Genomic DNA, 16595 nt, shown 5'->3' on the forward strand with positions numbered 1-16595 from the left:
GTAATGTTATGTAATTAACAACTGAAAACCACATATGGCATCTGAAACTGCATTGGAAATGCTTGAGCATGGCATTAAAAGTAAGGGGTTGAAGACAAATAAAGCTTCAGCCAAAGAGACCACGACCAAACCAGGTAAAACACAAAAAATCCTTTATCAATCATCCAAACAGTGCTCTACCACATAACAAACTTAGGAGCGTTAAGACGAGAGCAACTTGCAATCAAACCAGATTGGATCAAGGATGTATTCCAACAATCATTATATGCTGATAAATACCCCTTTTTTTGTTAAGATTCAACGGTAAGATGTTCCCAAAAGTACACAACAGGGGTGATAGCTAGGTTCAGCACCAAGGACAGAGAATAGAATAAGTAATCACTTGAAAGATCAGAGTTTGTACTATTTAATTTAAAAAATAATTAAATGGCAGTAAATAATAGTGCAGTCATTTTTAGGACGAGACCCACCGACGTTTGTATGACTAAATAGTAACTCTAAACACACACAAAATAAACCAAGTAGCCTGAACGAGTTATTTACGGGGCCTACAAAAGACATCACAGGCATAACTATACGCCAATAAGCATGGTGTAAGGGTTCACTTATCCCTACCTCAGGAAAAGCATCACAAAGTGAAAGTGAATTTCAAATGATTAGGGAAAGTACATGATGAATGATTTGTATCATCATTAAGATGCATAAACAAATGAAAACCTGCTCATACCTCAGGAGAAGTATCACAGTCTCCAAACACGTCAGCAAAGTCGCTGGGACTTTTCCTCAGAGTCTGGTCAGCAGGCAGTGTGTTGTCATTGTAAGATGTCACAAACTTAAAGTCACTGGTTCTAGAACCTGTTGTCAGGTAGGCGTCATAATTGTAAGTGCTGCGTAAAGTTCCTGTGCCGTCAACATCTGCGTAATTAGGAGGGAGATAAGCGCTGGGGATGGCGACTGCTCCGTCAAACAACAGTCGGGGCTTTCTCCTGCGACAAAACCTCACACCCAGGATGATGATGATGAAGGTCAGGAAAAAAGTAGATACAGACACCAGGGCGATGATCAGATAAGAGGTCAGTTTGGAATTCTTCTCATCATATGAAATGTCCTTCAGTTCTGTCACCTCAGCCAAGTTATCAGAAATAATTAAATACATGGAGCAGGTGGCAGAGAGAGAGGGCTGTCCGTTATCTCTCACCGCCACAATAAGGTTCTGTTTCATGCTGTCAGATTCTGAAATGTCCCGCTGTGTCCTGATCTCTCCACTGTGGACATCAATACTGAAAAGTCCTGGATCAGTGGATGTAACTATATGATAGGACAGCCAGGCGTTCTGTCCAGAGTCCGCGTCCACTGCTATCACTTTGGACACCAGAGAGCCTCCGTGTGCAGCTTTGGGGACCAGCTCGGTCATGAAGGAGTTTCCCTCCAGGGCGGGATACAGTATCTGAGGAGAGTTGTCGTTCACATCAGATATGAAGACACTGACGGTCACGTTACTGCTGAGTGGAGGAGAACCGTTATCTCTGGCCATCACCTGGACTTTAAAGCTCCTCAACTGTTCATAATCAAACGACCTCACAGCGTGGATCACCCCCGTGTCTCCGTTCACTGACACATAGGAGGACACCGGGGCACCGTTCACCTCACCAGGTAACAGAGAATAAATCACTGTACCGTTTTGTCTCCAGTCGGGGTCTCGAGCAGTAACGGAACATAAAGTGGAGCCAGGTTTGTTATTTTCAGTCACATATGCGCTGTAGGACTGTTCCTCAAACACAGGTGGGTTGTCGTTGATGTCAGCTACAGATAACTGAACAGTTTTAGAGGAGGACAGAGGTGGAGAGCCCTCGTCAGTGGCACTGATTGTAATGTTGTAATCAGACACTAGTTCACGGTCCAGTTGTCCTGTGGTCACCAGAGAATAATAGTTTTTAATCGAAGGAACTAACTTAAAAGGGACATTTTGCTGAATGGAGCAATGAAGTTGTCCGTTATTCTCAGAGTCTTTGTCCTGCACGTTAATGATGCCCACCTCTGTACCAGGTAACACATTCTCGGGTATGGGGTTGGACAACGAATTTATGTAAATCACTGGAGCATTGTCATTAACATCAGTGATATCAATAATCAATTTAGCTTCTGAAGAGAGCCCATAACCATCTTTAGCTTCAACAAAGACTTCGTATTTGGATCCCTCTTCATAATCTATGTCACCTGTCACACTGACCTCTCCTGTTTTCTCGTCCAGTGAAAAAAGCTTACTTGATTTATCAGACAGTCGACTAAATTCATAAGTGACCTCTCCATTAACACCTTCGTCTACATCTGATGCACTTACAGTGATAATTTTGGTTTTCATGGGTGAATTTTCTGGTATTGTCGCTGTATATACGGCCTCGGTAAACACTGGGGCGTTATCGTTAGCATCAAGTACAATGACATGTATGATTACGGTCCCGGACCTCTGAGGAGAGCCACCATCCACAGCCGTGAGCAATAATTCCATTTCCCTTTGCTCCTCTCTATCCAACTCCTGATTTAAAACCAGTTCGCCATATTTCCTTCCAGCACTTGTCGTCTGAATACTGAAGACAAAGTGTGGATTTTGTTGCAAAATGTAGGTCTCAACAGAATTCTTGCCTATATCTGCATCGTGGGCTGCATTAACGCGATACTTGGCTCCTCTGTCGGCTGACTCTCTGATTTCCAGCTTCACTGTATCCTTCGGGAAAACCGGTGCATTATCGTTTATGTCCTGTACCTGCAGAGACAATCGGTGTAACTCCAAAGGACTCTCGAATAGCAAGTCGAATTTAAGAACACACGAAGGCTTTTCTCCACAATGCTCCTCTCTGTCGATTCGTTCTGCAACCAATAAATCTCCGTTTTGAAGGTTAATAGAGCAATACTGTTTGTCGTTTCCCTGCATAAAAACACGGGCTTTGCGAGCAGACAATCTGTCCACCTCCAGGCCGAGATCCTTAGCGATATTTCCAATAACAGATCCGCGTTTCAGCTCCTCCTGTACGGAATAGCTCACTTGTCCGTGTGCATACTGCACCACCACAAAGAAAAAGAGGAGCAGATTGCGCCATGTTTCCATCATCCTAAAAAACCTGCACAAAAATTCAACCGGGGCAATGTGTATTTCAAACACGATAATCCGTCAGTTCGCCTGCATTGTGAACGTTTGTCGTCTTTGTTGAAGGGTGAAGCGCAAGGCTGGTCAATCCCAGCAATGGGAGGTGTACAAAGCAGACTGCACATTTGACTCCATTGCGGGTCTACAGTGACACCGTGAGTAATAATTGAATATTGCACTTTTAAGAAGTGATGCAACTTTACTGAAAACAAGATGGTTTGATTAACCTCGAAATTACTATTATTAAATGAGCCTATTGACTTCAAAATAACACAGCAATAATCACTGGGATTGATATAAGACACAAAAGACTCGTTCATGGTATTATTTTCAGTAGGTTGGATTATTCCAATGGTGTCTTCACATACCTCAGTACAAAATCAATCAGGCAGTTGCAGCTTATCCAAAATGCTGCTGCCAGATTTCCAATCACAACCAGGAAAACGGACCAAAGCACACCTGTCATTTAATCACTGCACTGGCATCCAGTGCGTGAAAGAACATATTTACAATCATATTACTGATCTACAGTGCACTGAATGTTCTTGGGCCCAATAACACCTTTGAATTAAGTTAGGTATTAAACATCCAGACCCCATATAGGTCATCAGGGACAGATTTACTCAAAGTTTCAATGGTCAGACCCAAACTGGGTGGATTAGCTTTTAGTTCCTGTGCCCCCACATGTGGAACAAACTCCACGAAAACCAAATGTTTACACAAACTGTTACTCACTGAAATCAGGGCTGAAAACTTTGTTGTTTACACCAGCTTTCCCATAAATTCCACAGCCAGTTTGCTTGCATTTATTGTTTTTGAATCATAATTTAAGTGTTTCTACTGTTTTAATTGCGATATGTTTAATTAAATATTTAAATTCTAATGTCTTTGTGTGTGTGTTTTTTCTGTCTCTGTAAAACACTTTGAATTGACCCATATATATGGTTCTACATAATATAAACCTGCTTGCAAAATGCAATAGTATTTTAATATGTTTTTTTAAGAAGCGTACAGGGGTAACCATATGTTAATGTCTTGGGTTTAAAAGCTGATACTTGTTATCTATATTTCACAGGTAAATACTGTTGCCATATACAATATATGACCAGTAAAACAACACTGTAAGAAAGTTAAGCAATGTATGACCACAGAGCATGTCCTTTAGAGAGAAGAACATTTGTCAAGATCGATGAGAAACTCCCTTTGCATGCAAAGCTCCGACCTCAGCGTCACCTGAATGGCAATGAAGTTACAAATCAAACTCTGATCAAAGATTTGCCTGGCAGACACAGACAAAACAACACTAAAATGTTATTATTTCATGTTAGAGTAAGGGAAAATCACTGATCAGATGTAGCAGAACAAAGAAGCTATTCACTGTCAAATAACTATAACATATTCAATTTACTTAAGGCATTTTAACATATTTATTAAGCATATATAAATGTGTGACAACAGCAGAGGAAGGTTTAACAGACAGTGGACAACAACTCTCAATTCCCAATTTTAAAAACACTCCTAAAACAGTTGAGAGGTGAAGAGAATACAGTGTTCTTAACACAGTAACAATATAATTCAGCACCATGGACAGTGACGACAACAACAAGAAGCTGCAGCCCAATTCGTGAGACACAAGTCACCAAGATCATAACATAAGGTGTTAAAGGAAGAAAACATTTCCTAAAAATCAAAATGCTCTCAAATTACAGTCAAAGTAATGAAGTATAATGGAGGAACTTGCCTTAAAAAACGTGGAAAGATACGAGAAAAACCAATAGGAAACAAAATAAAGTACACTTGTTTATCAATCCCGTTATTGGGACATATCCAGAAAATATGGGAAGCAGAAATTCAACTTTAAAAGATTTTCTTTCAAGCATTTTTTTCTTTATATGGTAAACTGTCAAGTAATCAGTGTGACCTATTCTTACACTTGAACAGCATGGCACTGACTGTCTTAAAATTGGTGAGGAGAGATCCTAAATCTAATAGGGGAAATACTTTTGTCTTATTCTTTTCACATATTGGCTGCTCATAAAACCCTCAATTACGTGAGGTTAATGTAAGATAAGCTTGAGCGTGTTCCATACACATGAAGACAGTTTGCTAAAATATAAGACCTTCTTTTAGTCATGCCATTCAATTAAAAAAAAAACACAAAAACAAATAAAGTTGGTGGTGCCCAAACACCTTTGCACAGTGTAGTAAAATGACATATTCGAATGAAAGGCAATAACGAAAGCAAAATATTCTCAAGTCAAGGTAGCAAAACAATAGGACGCAAAGAGCTGCAGGTCAATCATGCATTCCAATTCCATCCTAGGATCCATCCAAGGATCGTATAATCGAAATGACTTATGCCATGTAAAGCTTGAGTTGATATGCTCCTTAAAATAAACTACAAGAACAACACTTGCGTTCAGGACCAAGGACAGAGACACGAAAGCTAACACGCAGGCTACATCATGTTCCACGAGTGTAGCTTCCAGGGGGAAAAGAAGATTTACCTTCAGCATTAAGGCTGCTTTAATTTACAAAACGACGTGACTCCAAGAAAGTGAATTTCAAATGATTAGGAAAGCAAATGATAGAATGATGTGTGTCATCATTAAGATGCATAAACAAATTAAAACCTGCTCATACCTCAGGAGAAGTATCACAGTCTCCAAACACGTCAGCAAAGTCACTGGGACTTTTCCTCAGAGTGTGGTCAGCAGGCAGTGTGTTGTCATTGTAAGATGTCACAAACTTAAAGTCACTGGTCCGAGAACCTGTGGTCAGGTAGGCGTCATAATTGTAAGTGCTGCGTAAAGTTCCTGTGCCGTCAACATCTGCGTAATTAGGAGGGAGATAAGCGCTGGGGATGGCGACTGCTCCGTCAAACAACAGTCTGGGCTTTCTCCTGCGACAAAACCTCACACCCAGAATGATGATGATGAAGGTCAAGAAAAAAGTGGACACAGACACCAGCGCGATGATCAGATAAGAAGTCAGTTTGGAATTCTTCTCATCATAAGAAATCTCCTTCAGTTCTGTCACCTCAGCCAAGTTATCAGAAATAATTAAATACATGGAGCAGGTGGCAGAGAGAGAGGGCTGTCCGTTATCTTTCACCGCCACAATAAGGTTCTGTTTCATGCTGTCAGATTCTGAAATGTCCCGCTGTGTCCTGATCTCTCCACTGTGGACACCAATAGTGAAAAGTCCTGGATCAGTGGATGTAACTATATGATAGGACAGCCAGGCGTTCTGTCCAGAGTCCGCGTCCACTGCTATCACTTTGGACACCAGAGAGCCTCCGTGTGCAGCTTTAGGGACCAGCTCGGTCATGAAGGAGTTTCCCTCCAGGGCGGGATACAGTATCTGAGGAGAGTTGTCGTTCACATCAGATATGAAGACACTGACGGTCACGTTACTGCTGAGTGGAGGAGAACCGTTGTCTCTGGCCATCACCTGGACTTTAAAGTTCCTCAGCTGTTCATAATCAAACGACCTCACAGCGTGGATCACCCCCGTGTCTCCGTTCACTGATACATAGGAGGACACCGGGGCACCGTTCACCTCACCAGGTAACAGAGAATAAATCACTGTACCGTTTTGTCTCCAGTCGGGGTCTCGAGCAGTAACGGAACATAAAGTGGAGCCAGGTTTGTTATTTTCAGTCACATATGCGCTGTAGGACTGTTCCTCAAACACAGGTGGGTTGTCGTTGATGTCAGCTACAGATAACTGAACAGTTTTAGAGGAGGACAGAGGTGGAGAGCCCTCGTCAGTGGCACTGATTGTAATGTTGTAATCAGACACTAGTTCACGGTCCAGTTGTCCTGTGGTCACCAGAGAATAATAGTTTTTAATAGAAGGAACTAACTTAAAAGGGACATTTTGCTGAATGGAGCAGCGGACCTGTTTGTTATTATCGGAGTCTTTGTCCTGCACGTTAATGATGCCCACCTCTGTACCAGGTGACACATTCTCGGGTATGGGGTTGGACAACGAATTTATGTAAATCACTGGAGCATTGTCATTCACATCAGTTATATCAATAATGACTTTCGCTTCTGAAGAGAGCCCATAACCATCTTTGGCCTCAATGTTCAAAACATATTTGGATCCCTCCTCATAATCTATGTCACCTGTCACAATGATCTCGCCTGTTTTTTCATTCAGTGAAAAAATATTTCTGGACTTATCAGACAGTCGACTAAATTCATATGTGACCTCGCCATTAACACCTTCGTCTACATCTGATGCACTTACAGAGATAATTTTGGTTTTCATGGGTGAGTTTTCTGGTATTGTTGCTGTATATACGGCCTCGGTAAACACTGGGGCGTTATCGTTAGCATCAAGTACAATGACATGTATGATTACAGTCCCAGATCTCTGAGGAGAGCCACCATCCACAGCCGTGAGCAATAACTCCATTTCCCGTTGCTCCTCTCGGTCTAACTCCTTATTTAAAACCAGTTCACCATATTTACTTCCAGCACTTGTCGTCTGAATACTGAACACAAAGTGGGGATTTTGTTGCAAAATATAGCTTTCAACAGAATTCTTGCCTATATCTGCATCGTGGGCTGCATTAACGCGATACTTGGCTCCTCTCATGGCTGACTCTGTGATTTCCAGCTTCACTGTATCCTTCGGGAAAACCGGTGCATTATCGTTTATGTCCTGTACCTGCAGAGACAGCCGGTGTAACTCCAAAGGACTCTCTAATAGCAATTCGAATTTCAGAACACATGAAGGCTTTTCTCCACAATGCTCCTCTCTGTCGATTCGTTCTGCAACCAATAAATCTCCGTTTTGAAGGTTAATAGAGCAATACTGTCTGTCGTTTCCCTCCATGTAAACACGGGCTTTGCGAACAGACAGTCTGCCCACCTCCAGTCCGAGATCCTTGGCGATATTTCCAATAACAGATCCGCGCTTTAGTTCCTCCTGCGTAGAATAGCCCAGGTCTCCGTGTGCATACTGAACCACGACAAAGCAAAATAAAAAACCACAGCTTCGAAGGACGCGTCGTCTCTCCGTCATCTTAAAAAAAGCACGACACAAATTCAAGCGATGTAGATTCCAATTTTAACTTGCGCAATGTGTCCGTTTGTTTCCTGTGCGATCACTTGGTTTGTCGTCTTTGTTGAAAGCTCTAACATAAGGCTGGCCCATCCTAATAATGGGTGGTGTGCAAAGAAGATTGAACATTTGACTGCGTTGCGGGTATATAGCGACACTGTGCGTACGAATCAAATATTGCATTCGACAGAGAGGATGCAACTTTTCTGAAAACAATATTATTGTAGATCGTTTGACGCATATAACACGATAGTCATCATCTCTGGTTTAAAGTAACACAAAAATAATGTTGAGTGACGAATGACTGCAGAATATGTATTTTAGATTGTGAAAAATATTTACTAGGATCTAAGAGAAACCCCCCGTGCTGTATATAGAGCTCTGACTCCCTTTCAACCTGAATTAATTTATACAATGAAATAAAGATATGCCTGTCAGATACAGACAAAACAAACAGTATAATTCATGCTGGAGCAGGAGAGGAAAACTGTTCTCAAATACAAACTTAGGTTGAGCTTGAAAACAAACGAGTAAAGTAAATACACAAAGTTCAGCACCATGGATAGAGATTACAACAACAGACTGCAGCTCGATTCTAAAGACGAGTCATCGAAATCACAAACGGAGTTTTAAAGTAGAAACAAACAGCATACAATCTAAATGCTCCTGTATTACGCAAATTAATTAAGTATAATGGAGGAAATTTCCTATGCCAGTTTGAAAGATGCCACCAAAACAACATGAAGACTGATAAAATGTGCAAAATGAAAGTAAACAAAGTCATCAAATGGTTTTGTTTAAAGGGTGTTTGTATATGTTAAGGGAAAGTCATTATTTAAGAGGCAAGTGGAAGACATGCTCGTGTTACCCAGGACAAGGATTACATTCTCCAAATACGCTAAAAACAAATAAAAGAATAAAACCACAAGACCAAAATTTGGGATCAGTATAGGACAAAGACACAAAAGTTCTAATTACAATCGCAGACATCGATGATGCATAAACTCTTTCTGAAAAGACAAAACAATAAATAAGAATATACCTTATGTCTTTCCACTTACATGTTAGGCATGTGTGTACTATAGCTTATATACAATGAACTCTTCTACGAACATAGAAGTTAAAAAATAAGAAGCAAGAAGCATGTGCCACAAAGCATTATGACAAAAGGTGCACCTTCTAGGGACAAACGACAATTAGACTCAAGCATAGAGGCTGCATTAGTTAGGGAAATTATATGATTTGATCAAAAGGAACTACATCGCATATTGCTTTCATAATAAAGAGGGGATGAAAGCAAAAATGGAACATGGTTTTAGCTTAACCATCAATATGCCCACGGAAGTGGTGTAAGGGTTCACTTATCCCTACCTCAGGAGAAGCATCACAGTCTCCAAACACGTCAGCAAAGTCACTGGGACTTTTCCTCAGAGTCTGGTCAGCAGGCAGTGTGTTGTCATTGTAAGATGTCACAAACTTAAAGTCACTGGTTCTAGAACCTGTTGTCAGGTAGGCGTCATAATTGTAAGTGCTGCGTAAAGTTCCTGTGCCGTCAACATCTGCGTAATTAGGAGGGAGATAAGCGCTGGGGATGGCGACTGCTCCGTCAAACAACAGTCTGGGCTTTCTCCTGCGACAAAACCTCACACCCAGAATGATGATGATGAAGGTCAGGAAAAAAGTGGACACAGACACCAGTGCGATGATCAGATAAGAGGTCAGTTTGGAATTCTTCTCATCATAAGAAATCTCCTTCAGTTCTGTCACCTCAGCCAAGTTATCAGAAATAATTAAATACATGGAGCAGGTGGCAGAGAGAGAGGGCTGTCCGTTATCTTTCACCGCCACAATAAGGTTCTGTTTCATGCTGTCAGATTCTGAAATGTCCCGCTGTGTCCTGATCTCTCCACTGTGGACACCTATAGTGAAAAGTCCCGGGTCACTGGATGTAACTATATGATAGGACAGCCAGGCGTTCTGTCCAGAGTCCGCGTCCACTGCTATCACTTTGGACACCAGAGAGCCTCCGTGTGCAGCTTTAGGGACCAGCTCGGTCATGAAGGAGTTTCCCTCCAGGGCGGGATACAGTATCTGAGGAGAGTTGTCGTTCACATCAGATATGAAGACACTGACGGTCACGTTACTGCTGAGTGGAGGAGAACCGTTGTCTCTGGCCATCACCTGGACTTTAAAGTTCTTCAGCTGTTCATAATCAAAGGACCTCACAGCGTGGATCACCCCCGTGTCTCCGTTCACTGACACATAGGAGGACACCGGGGCACCGTTCACCTCACCAGGTAACAGTGAATAAATCACTGTACCGTTTTGTCTCCAGTCGGGGTCTCGAGCAGTAACGGAACATAAAGTGGAGCCAGGTTTGTTATTTTCAGTCACATATGCGCTGTAGGACTGTTCCTCAAACACAGGTGGGTTGTCGTTGATGTCAGCTACAGATAACTGAACAGTTTTAGAGGAGGACAGAGGTGGAGAGCCCTCGTCAGTGGCACTGATTGTAATGTTGTAATCAGACACTAGTTCACGGTCCAGTTGTCCTGTGGTCACCAGAGAATAATAGTTTTTAATCGAAGGAACTAACTTAAAAGGGACATTTTGCTGAATTGAGCAGTGGACCTGTCTGTTACTCTCCGAGTCTCTGTCCTGCACGTTAATGATGCCCACCTCTGCACCAGGTGACACATTCTCAGGTATGGGGCTCGTCATAGATTTCAGGTATATAACTGGGGCGTTATCATTCAAATCAGTAATTTCAATAATTAACGTTGCATAAGAAACTAACCCCAGACCGTCTTTAGCACTGATTTGCATTTCATAGGATGACAATTTCTCATAATCAACAGCTCCAGCGATTCGAACCTCTCCTGTTTTAGGGTGTAAAGAAAAGACGTTGCCATCTTCGTCTGAAACGTGGTCAAATGCATAAGTAATTTCACTGTTTAAACCATCGTCGGCATCAGTTGCACTCACAGTGATCACTAATATGTCAATAGGAGAGTTCTCAGGTACAGTAGCCTCATATATGGCCTGGCTAAACACTGGTGCATTATCATTAGCATCCAGTACAGTAACGTGTATGACTGCAGTGCCTGATCTCTGAGGAGAACCACCATCAAATGCAGTCAGTAACATGGTAATCTCTTTTTTGTCCTCTCTGTCTAATTCTTTGTCTAAAACTAGCTCACAGTATTTTCGTCCACCTGCTTTCGTGTTAACATTGAGTTTAAAATGTTCATTTTCCTGAAGTGAGTAACCCTGGACACCATTTTCTCCGATGTCTCCATCGTGCGCTTCTCCCAAAAGAAATCGCGCATCCTTGACAGCAGATTCCTGGATTTCAATCTCAAGCGAATCTTCTTTAAACTGCGGCGAGTTATCATTAATATCCTGAACACGGATATTAATACGGTGTAACTCCAGCGGATTTTCCAGCACAAGTTCTTGCTTCAGAACACACGATGCTTTTTTCGCACAAAGACCTTCCCTGTCGATCCTTTCTTGTACAACCAGGTCTCCAGTATTTAAACTTACACTGCAGTACTTGACACCGTTATCCTCTGTATCAATACGAGCGTTCCGAGCGGACAAGACGCCTAAGTCAATCCCCAGGTCCTTTGCAATATTTCCGATAACAGATCCACGTTTCATCTCCTCGGGAAAAGAATAGCTCACGTCTCCATACACGGGATCAGAACCGAGAAAAAATAAAGCAAGGCCGTAGATGTGCAACAAAAATCTACTGCATGCCATCCTTCGTAAGAGAAAGACCTATGTTTCTCACAAGCGAATCAAAATAATGAAAATGAATGATCCAATTCGATAGACACAATCCTTAAAATGCGGTCATATCACTGCGTTTAGTACAAAAGCAAAATAAGGCTTTGAATGCGTCGATACTGAAGGGCGGAGAATGACCTGCCTTCTTGTTTTTTGGTACACACTGACACCATGAGTATTTGTGAAGGTATGACAGTACAATGGCAGTGCAAAGTATATTACAATGCAGCCATTAAAAAATACACAAATAAAGGAATAAACGACTAAAACTAAAAATAATAAGTACTATTTTAGATTCACCTAGCTGTGAAACGAAATAAACATTAAAGAACTCCAAAATGTTTAACCCATGTTTTTAAAATATGCAACAGTCAAATTGTACTAAGAGTCTAAATGAGGAAGTCTGTCTTTTTTACATTTCTAGAATATTATCATTAATCTTGTTCCCATGCAATTGCAAGGCCACACTAAATTGTCCAACACTGTTATTTCCCTTGTAGTTTCATAGATTTCCAGCATGTAAAACATGCAGATCAACGGACAATAACTAAACTTAGTAATTTGCTATAACTAAGTTTACTTTTTTTTAAGTGAAAACACCGGAATTCAATAAATCGTAACTAACTAGTATATTAGATGTAATGCATGAATCTTGACGACTGGATAAATAAATACGAGGAAGATGCATCTCTCCAGATTATTAAACCGTGTGTATAAAGAATGATGCTATCAGCTAATAAGCATTAAAAAGTTTGTTTAATTACTATTGTTGCTGTTATTATTATAACAGTGAGTGTAGGAGAAGTAGCTAACATCAGTGAAAGATTCAGATATTGTTGATAATCTACAATGTCGAAGTTTGACATATTTAGGAAAGCCTGACAACACTTCTGACAACAAAGATGGCAAATTATTTGACTCAAAGATAATACAATAAAATAATCAAAGTTCAGCACGAAGAACGGGGTGAGGAAAAAGCGTAAATATATATAAGTATATCATGTCATTGAAAGTGTCCCCGTCTCCGGAGAAGCATCACCATCTCCAAACAAATGTGAACAACAATCCAAATATAACCACTAGAAGAACTGACAAGAAGCATAAACGGCTCCTACCTCAGGGGTCTCCAAGTCTCCAAACACATCAGCAAAGTCACTGGCACTTTTCCTCAGAGTCTGGTCAGCAGGCAGTGTGTTGTCATTGTAAGATGTCACAAACTTAAAGTCACTGGTTCTAGAACCTGTTGTCAGGTAGGCGTCATAATTGTAAGTGCTGCGTAAAGTTCCTGTGCCGTCAACATCTGCGTAATTAGGAGGGAGATAAGCGCTGGGGATGGCGACTGCTCCGTCAAACAACAGTCTGGGCTTTCTCCTGCGACAGAACCGCACACCCAGGATGATGATGATGAAGGTCAGGAAAAAAGTGGACACAGACACCAGTGCGATGATCAGATAAGAGGTCAGTTTGGAATTCTTCTCATCATTAGAAATCTCCTTCAGTTCTGTCACCTCAGCCAAGTTATCAGAAATAATTAAATACATGGAGCAGGTGGCAGAGAGAGAGGGCTGTCCGTTATCTTTCACCGCCACAATAAGGTTCTGTTTCATGCTGTCAGATTCTGAAATGTCCCGCTGTGTCCTGATCTCTCCACTGTGGACATCAATAGTGAAAAGTCCCGCGTCAGTGGATGTAACTATATGATAGGACAGCCAGGCGTTCTGTCCAGAGTCCGCGTCCACTGCTATCACTTTGGACACCAGAGAGCCTCCGTGTGCAGCTTTAGGGACCAGCTCGGTCATGAAGGAGTTTCCCTCCAGGGCGGGATACAGTATCTGAGGAGAGTTGTCGTTCACATCAGATATGAAGACACTGACGGTCACGTTACTGCTGAGTGGAGGAGAACCGTTGTCTCTGGCCATCACCTGGACTTTAAAGCTCCTCAACTGTTCATAATCAAACGACCTCACAGCGTGGATCACCCCCGTGTCTCCGTTCACTGATACATAGGAGGACACTGGGGCACCGTTCACCTCACCAGGTAACAGAGAATAAATCACTGTACCGTTTTGTCTCCAGTCGGGGTCTCGAGCAGTAACGGAACATAAAGTGGAGCCAGGTTTGTTATTTTCAGTCAAATATGCGCTGTAGGGCTGTTCCTCAAACACAGGTGGGTTGTCGTTGATGTCAGCTACAGATAACTGAACAGTTTTAGAGGAGGACAGATGTGGAGAGCCCTCGTCAGTGGCACTGATTGTAATGTTGTAATCAGACACTAGTTCACGGTCCAGTTGTCCTGTGGTCACCAGAGAATAATAGTTTTTGATAGAAGGAACTAACCTAAAGGGGACATTTTGCTGAATGGAGCAGCGGACTTGTTTGTTATTCTCAGAGTCTTTGTCCTGCACGTTAATGAGGCCCACCTCTGTACCAGGTGTTACGTTCTCGGGTATTGGGTTGTACACCGACTTCAGGGATATCACCGGGGCATTATCATTCACATCAGTGATATCAATAATCACTTTAGCTTCTGAAGAGAGCCCATAACCATCTTTAGCTTCAACAAACACTTCGTATTTGTGTCCCTCTTCATAATCTATGTCACCTGTCACAATGATCTCGCCTGTTTTTTCATCCAGTGAAAAAAGCTTTCTGGATTTATCAGACAGTCGACTAAATTCATAAGTGACCTCTCCATTAACGCCTTCATCTGCATCTGATGCACTTACAGTGATAATTTTGGTTTTCATGGGTGAATTTTCTGGTATTGTCGCTGTATATACGGCCTCGGTAAACACTGGGGCGTTATCGTTAGCATCAAGTACAATGACATGTATGATTACAGTCCCGGATCTCTGAGGAGAGCCACCATCCACAGCCGTGAGCAATAATTCCATTTCGCGTTGCTCTTCTCGATCCAACTCCTGATTTAAAACCAATTCACCATATTTTCGACCAGCACTTGTCGTCTGAATACTGAACACAAAGTGGGGATTTTGTTGCAAATTGTAGCTTTGAACAGAATTCTTGCCTATGTCTGCATCGTGGGCTGCATTAATGCGATACTTGGCTCCTCTCATGGCCGACTCTCTGATTTCCAGCTTCACTGTATCTTTCGGGAAAACTGGCGCATTGTCGTTAATGTCCTGTACCTGCAGAGATAGTCGGTGCAACTCCAGTGGATTTTCTAATAACAAATCGAATTTAAAAACACAGGAAGGATTTTCTCCACAGTGCTCCTCCCTGTCGATTCGCTCTGCAACGACTAAATCTCCACTTTGATGGTTAATTTCGCAATATTTTCCGTCGTTTCCCTCCATGTCAACGCGAGCTTTGCGAGCAGACAGTCTGTCCAACCCGAGCCCGAGATCCTTAGCGATATTTCCAATAACAGATCCGCGCTTCAGCTCTTCATGTAGAGAATAGCTCAGGTCTCCGTGTGCGTAGTGCACCATGACAAAGAAAAAGACAAAACCGCAGGTTGGAACAACGCACAGTCTATCCATCATCATAAAACAGCACAACAAAAATTATACTAGGATAATTTCAAATGTTTAAACCACTGTATTCGATCCGTGTATCTGCCTTGTGATGAACGTGTCGACCTCTTTGAAGGCGGTATTAGGGTGGCCGATCCCAATAGTGGTGGGTGTGCAAAGCAGACTCGACATAAGACTCCATTGCTGGTATATACTGACACCGTGAGTTCAGATCAAACATAGCAGTTTTACAGAGTTTATGCTACTCTTCATAACCTGAACTGAATATTTGAATGAATAAAATATTCAATGTGATGAAGGGGACTGTATTTAGGCACTCTATATCTATACTTCTTTTCCTTGTTTGTCTATATAATAGTGGTCTGCAGAATAATGCGTCTCCTTGCAAAAAAGACTACCTGTGGCCTTAATTAGTGATACCACCAATACGACATTCACTAAATGTAAATATCTGACAGCAGCTGAAAGATTAAAAAAAAAAAAAAAAAAAATACTTGTGACTTAATAATCTGCCTCCAGCTTGAATTGAAAAGCACTTGTTTGTACAGGACAACGTGTAATCAGGTACATATGTTGCATACAAAAGAAAGAGTAAAATAAATAAATACGTAAAAAAAAACATTTTTCGTCATCAAATCAAGCTCGAGAACAAAGATAATGGTGACAATATACTTATAAACAAACTATCAAGACAATTAACCTGCCATAGATGCACATGAAGCCAAGAAATGCGTCTCACTGACAACAATACAGCTTTAGCCAATGTCAAAACTATTTTCCTTTTTAAAAGTTCTACTTGACCAAGAAGTAAAACTCAAGTCATCGCAGCTGATGTCAATTGTCACACAGCTCAATCAGTAATACTGATGAATAAAAAAAGTAATATGGGATGTCTGCTAGGTGGATAACATAATAAACCCGAAGTTGTCCATAAAAATAAATCAGTATCTGTAAACTTCAGCACCATGGACAGAGACAACGTGTACAAGTTTTTGTGATTTGGCAAATACAGCCCGAGAGATCCATGGTGGCTTCCTTGGGGTTGATATAAACAAAGGTAAAAGGAATGAATATGACGGAAGCTC

The 16595-nt window shown here is 41.6% G+C and overlaps 2 protein-coding genes across 2 annotated transcripts; both read right to left on the reverse strand.

Annotated features, from left to right (window-relative positions):
* Positions 1–721: 721 nt before the first annotated feature.
* On the reverse strand, positions 722–11986 carry LOC310928824 (protocadherin gamma-A12-like; the record flags this gene model as incomplete). The annotated part of the gene is made up of 2 exons (XM_083891475.1): positions 722–2764; positions 11630–11986. 2 exons carry the CDS (start codon positions 11984–11986, stop codon positions 722–724), a joined length of 2400 nt encoding a protein of 799 aa, XP_083747601.1.
* Positions 5783–8182, reverse strand: LOC310928460 (protocadherin beta-15-like; the record flags this gene model as incomplete). The annotated part of the gene is made up of 1 exon (XM_083891007.1): positions 5783–8182. The coding sequence occupies one exon, from the start codon at positions 8180–8182 to the stop codon at positions 5783–5785; it is 2400 nt and encodes a 799-aa protein (XP_083747133.1).
* Positions 11987–16595: the final 4609 nt, after the last annotated feature.

This window comes from Microchirus variegatus, assembly GCF_963457635.1.
Source record: "Microchirus variegatus genome assembly, chromosome: 6".
NCBI lineage: Eukaryota > Metazoa > Chordata > Actinopteri > Pleuronectiformes > Soleidae > Microchirus > Microchirus variegatus.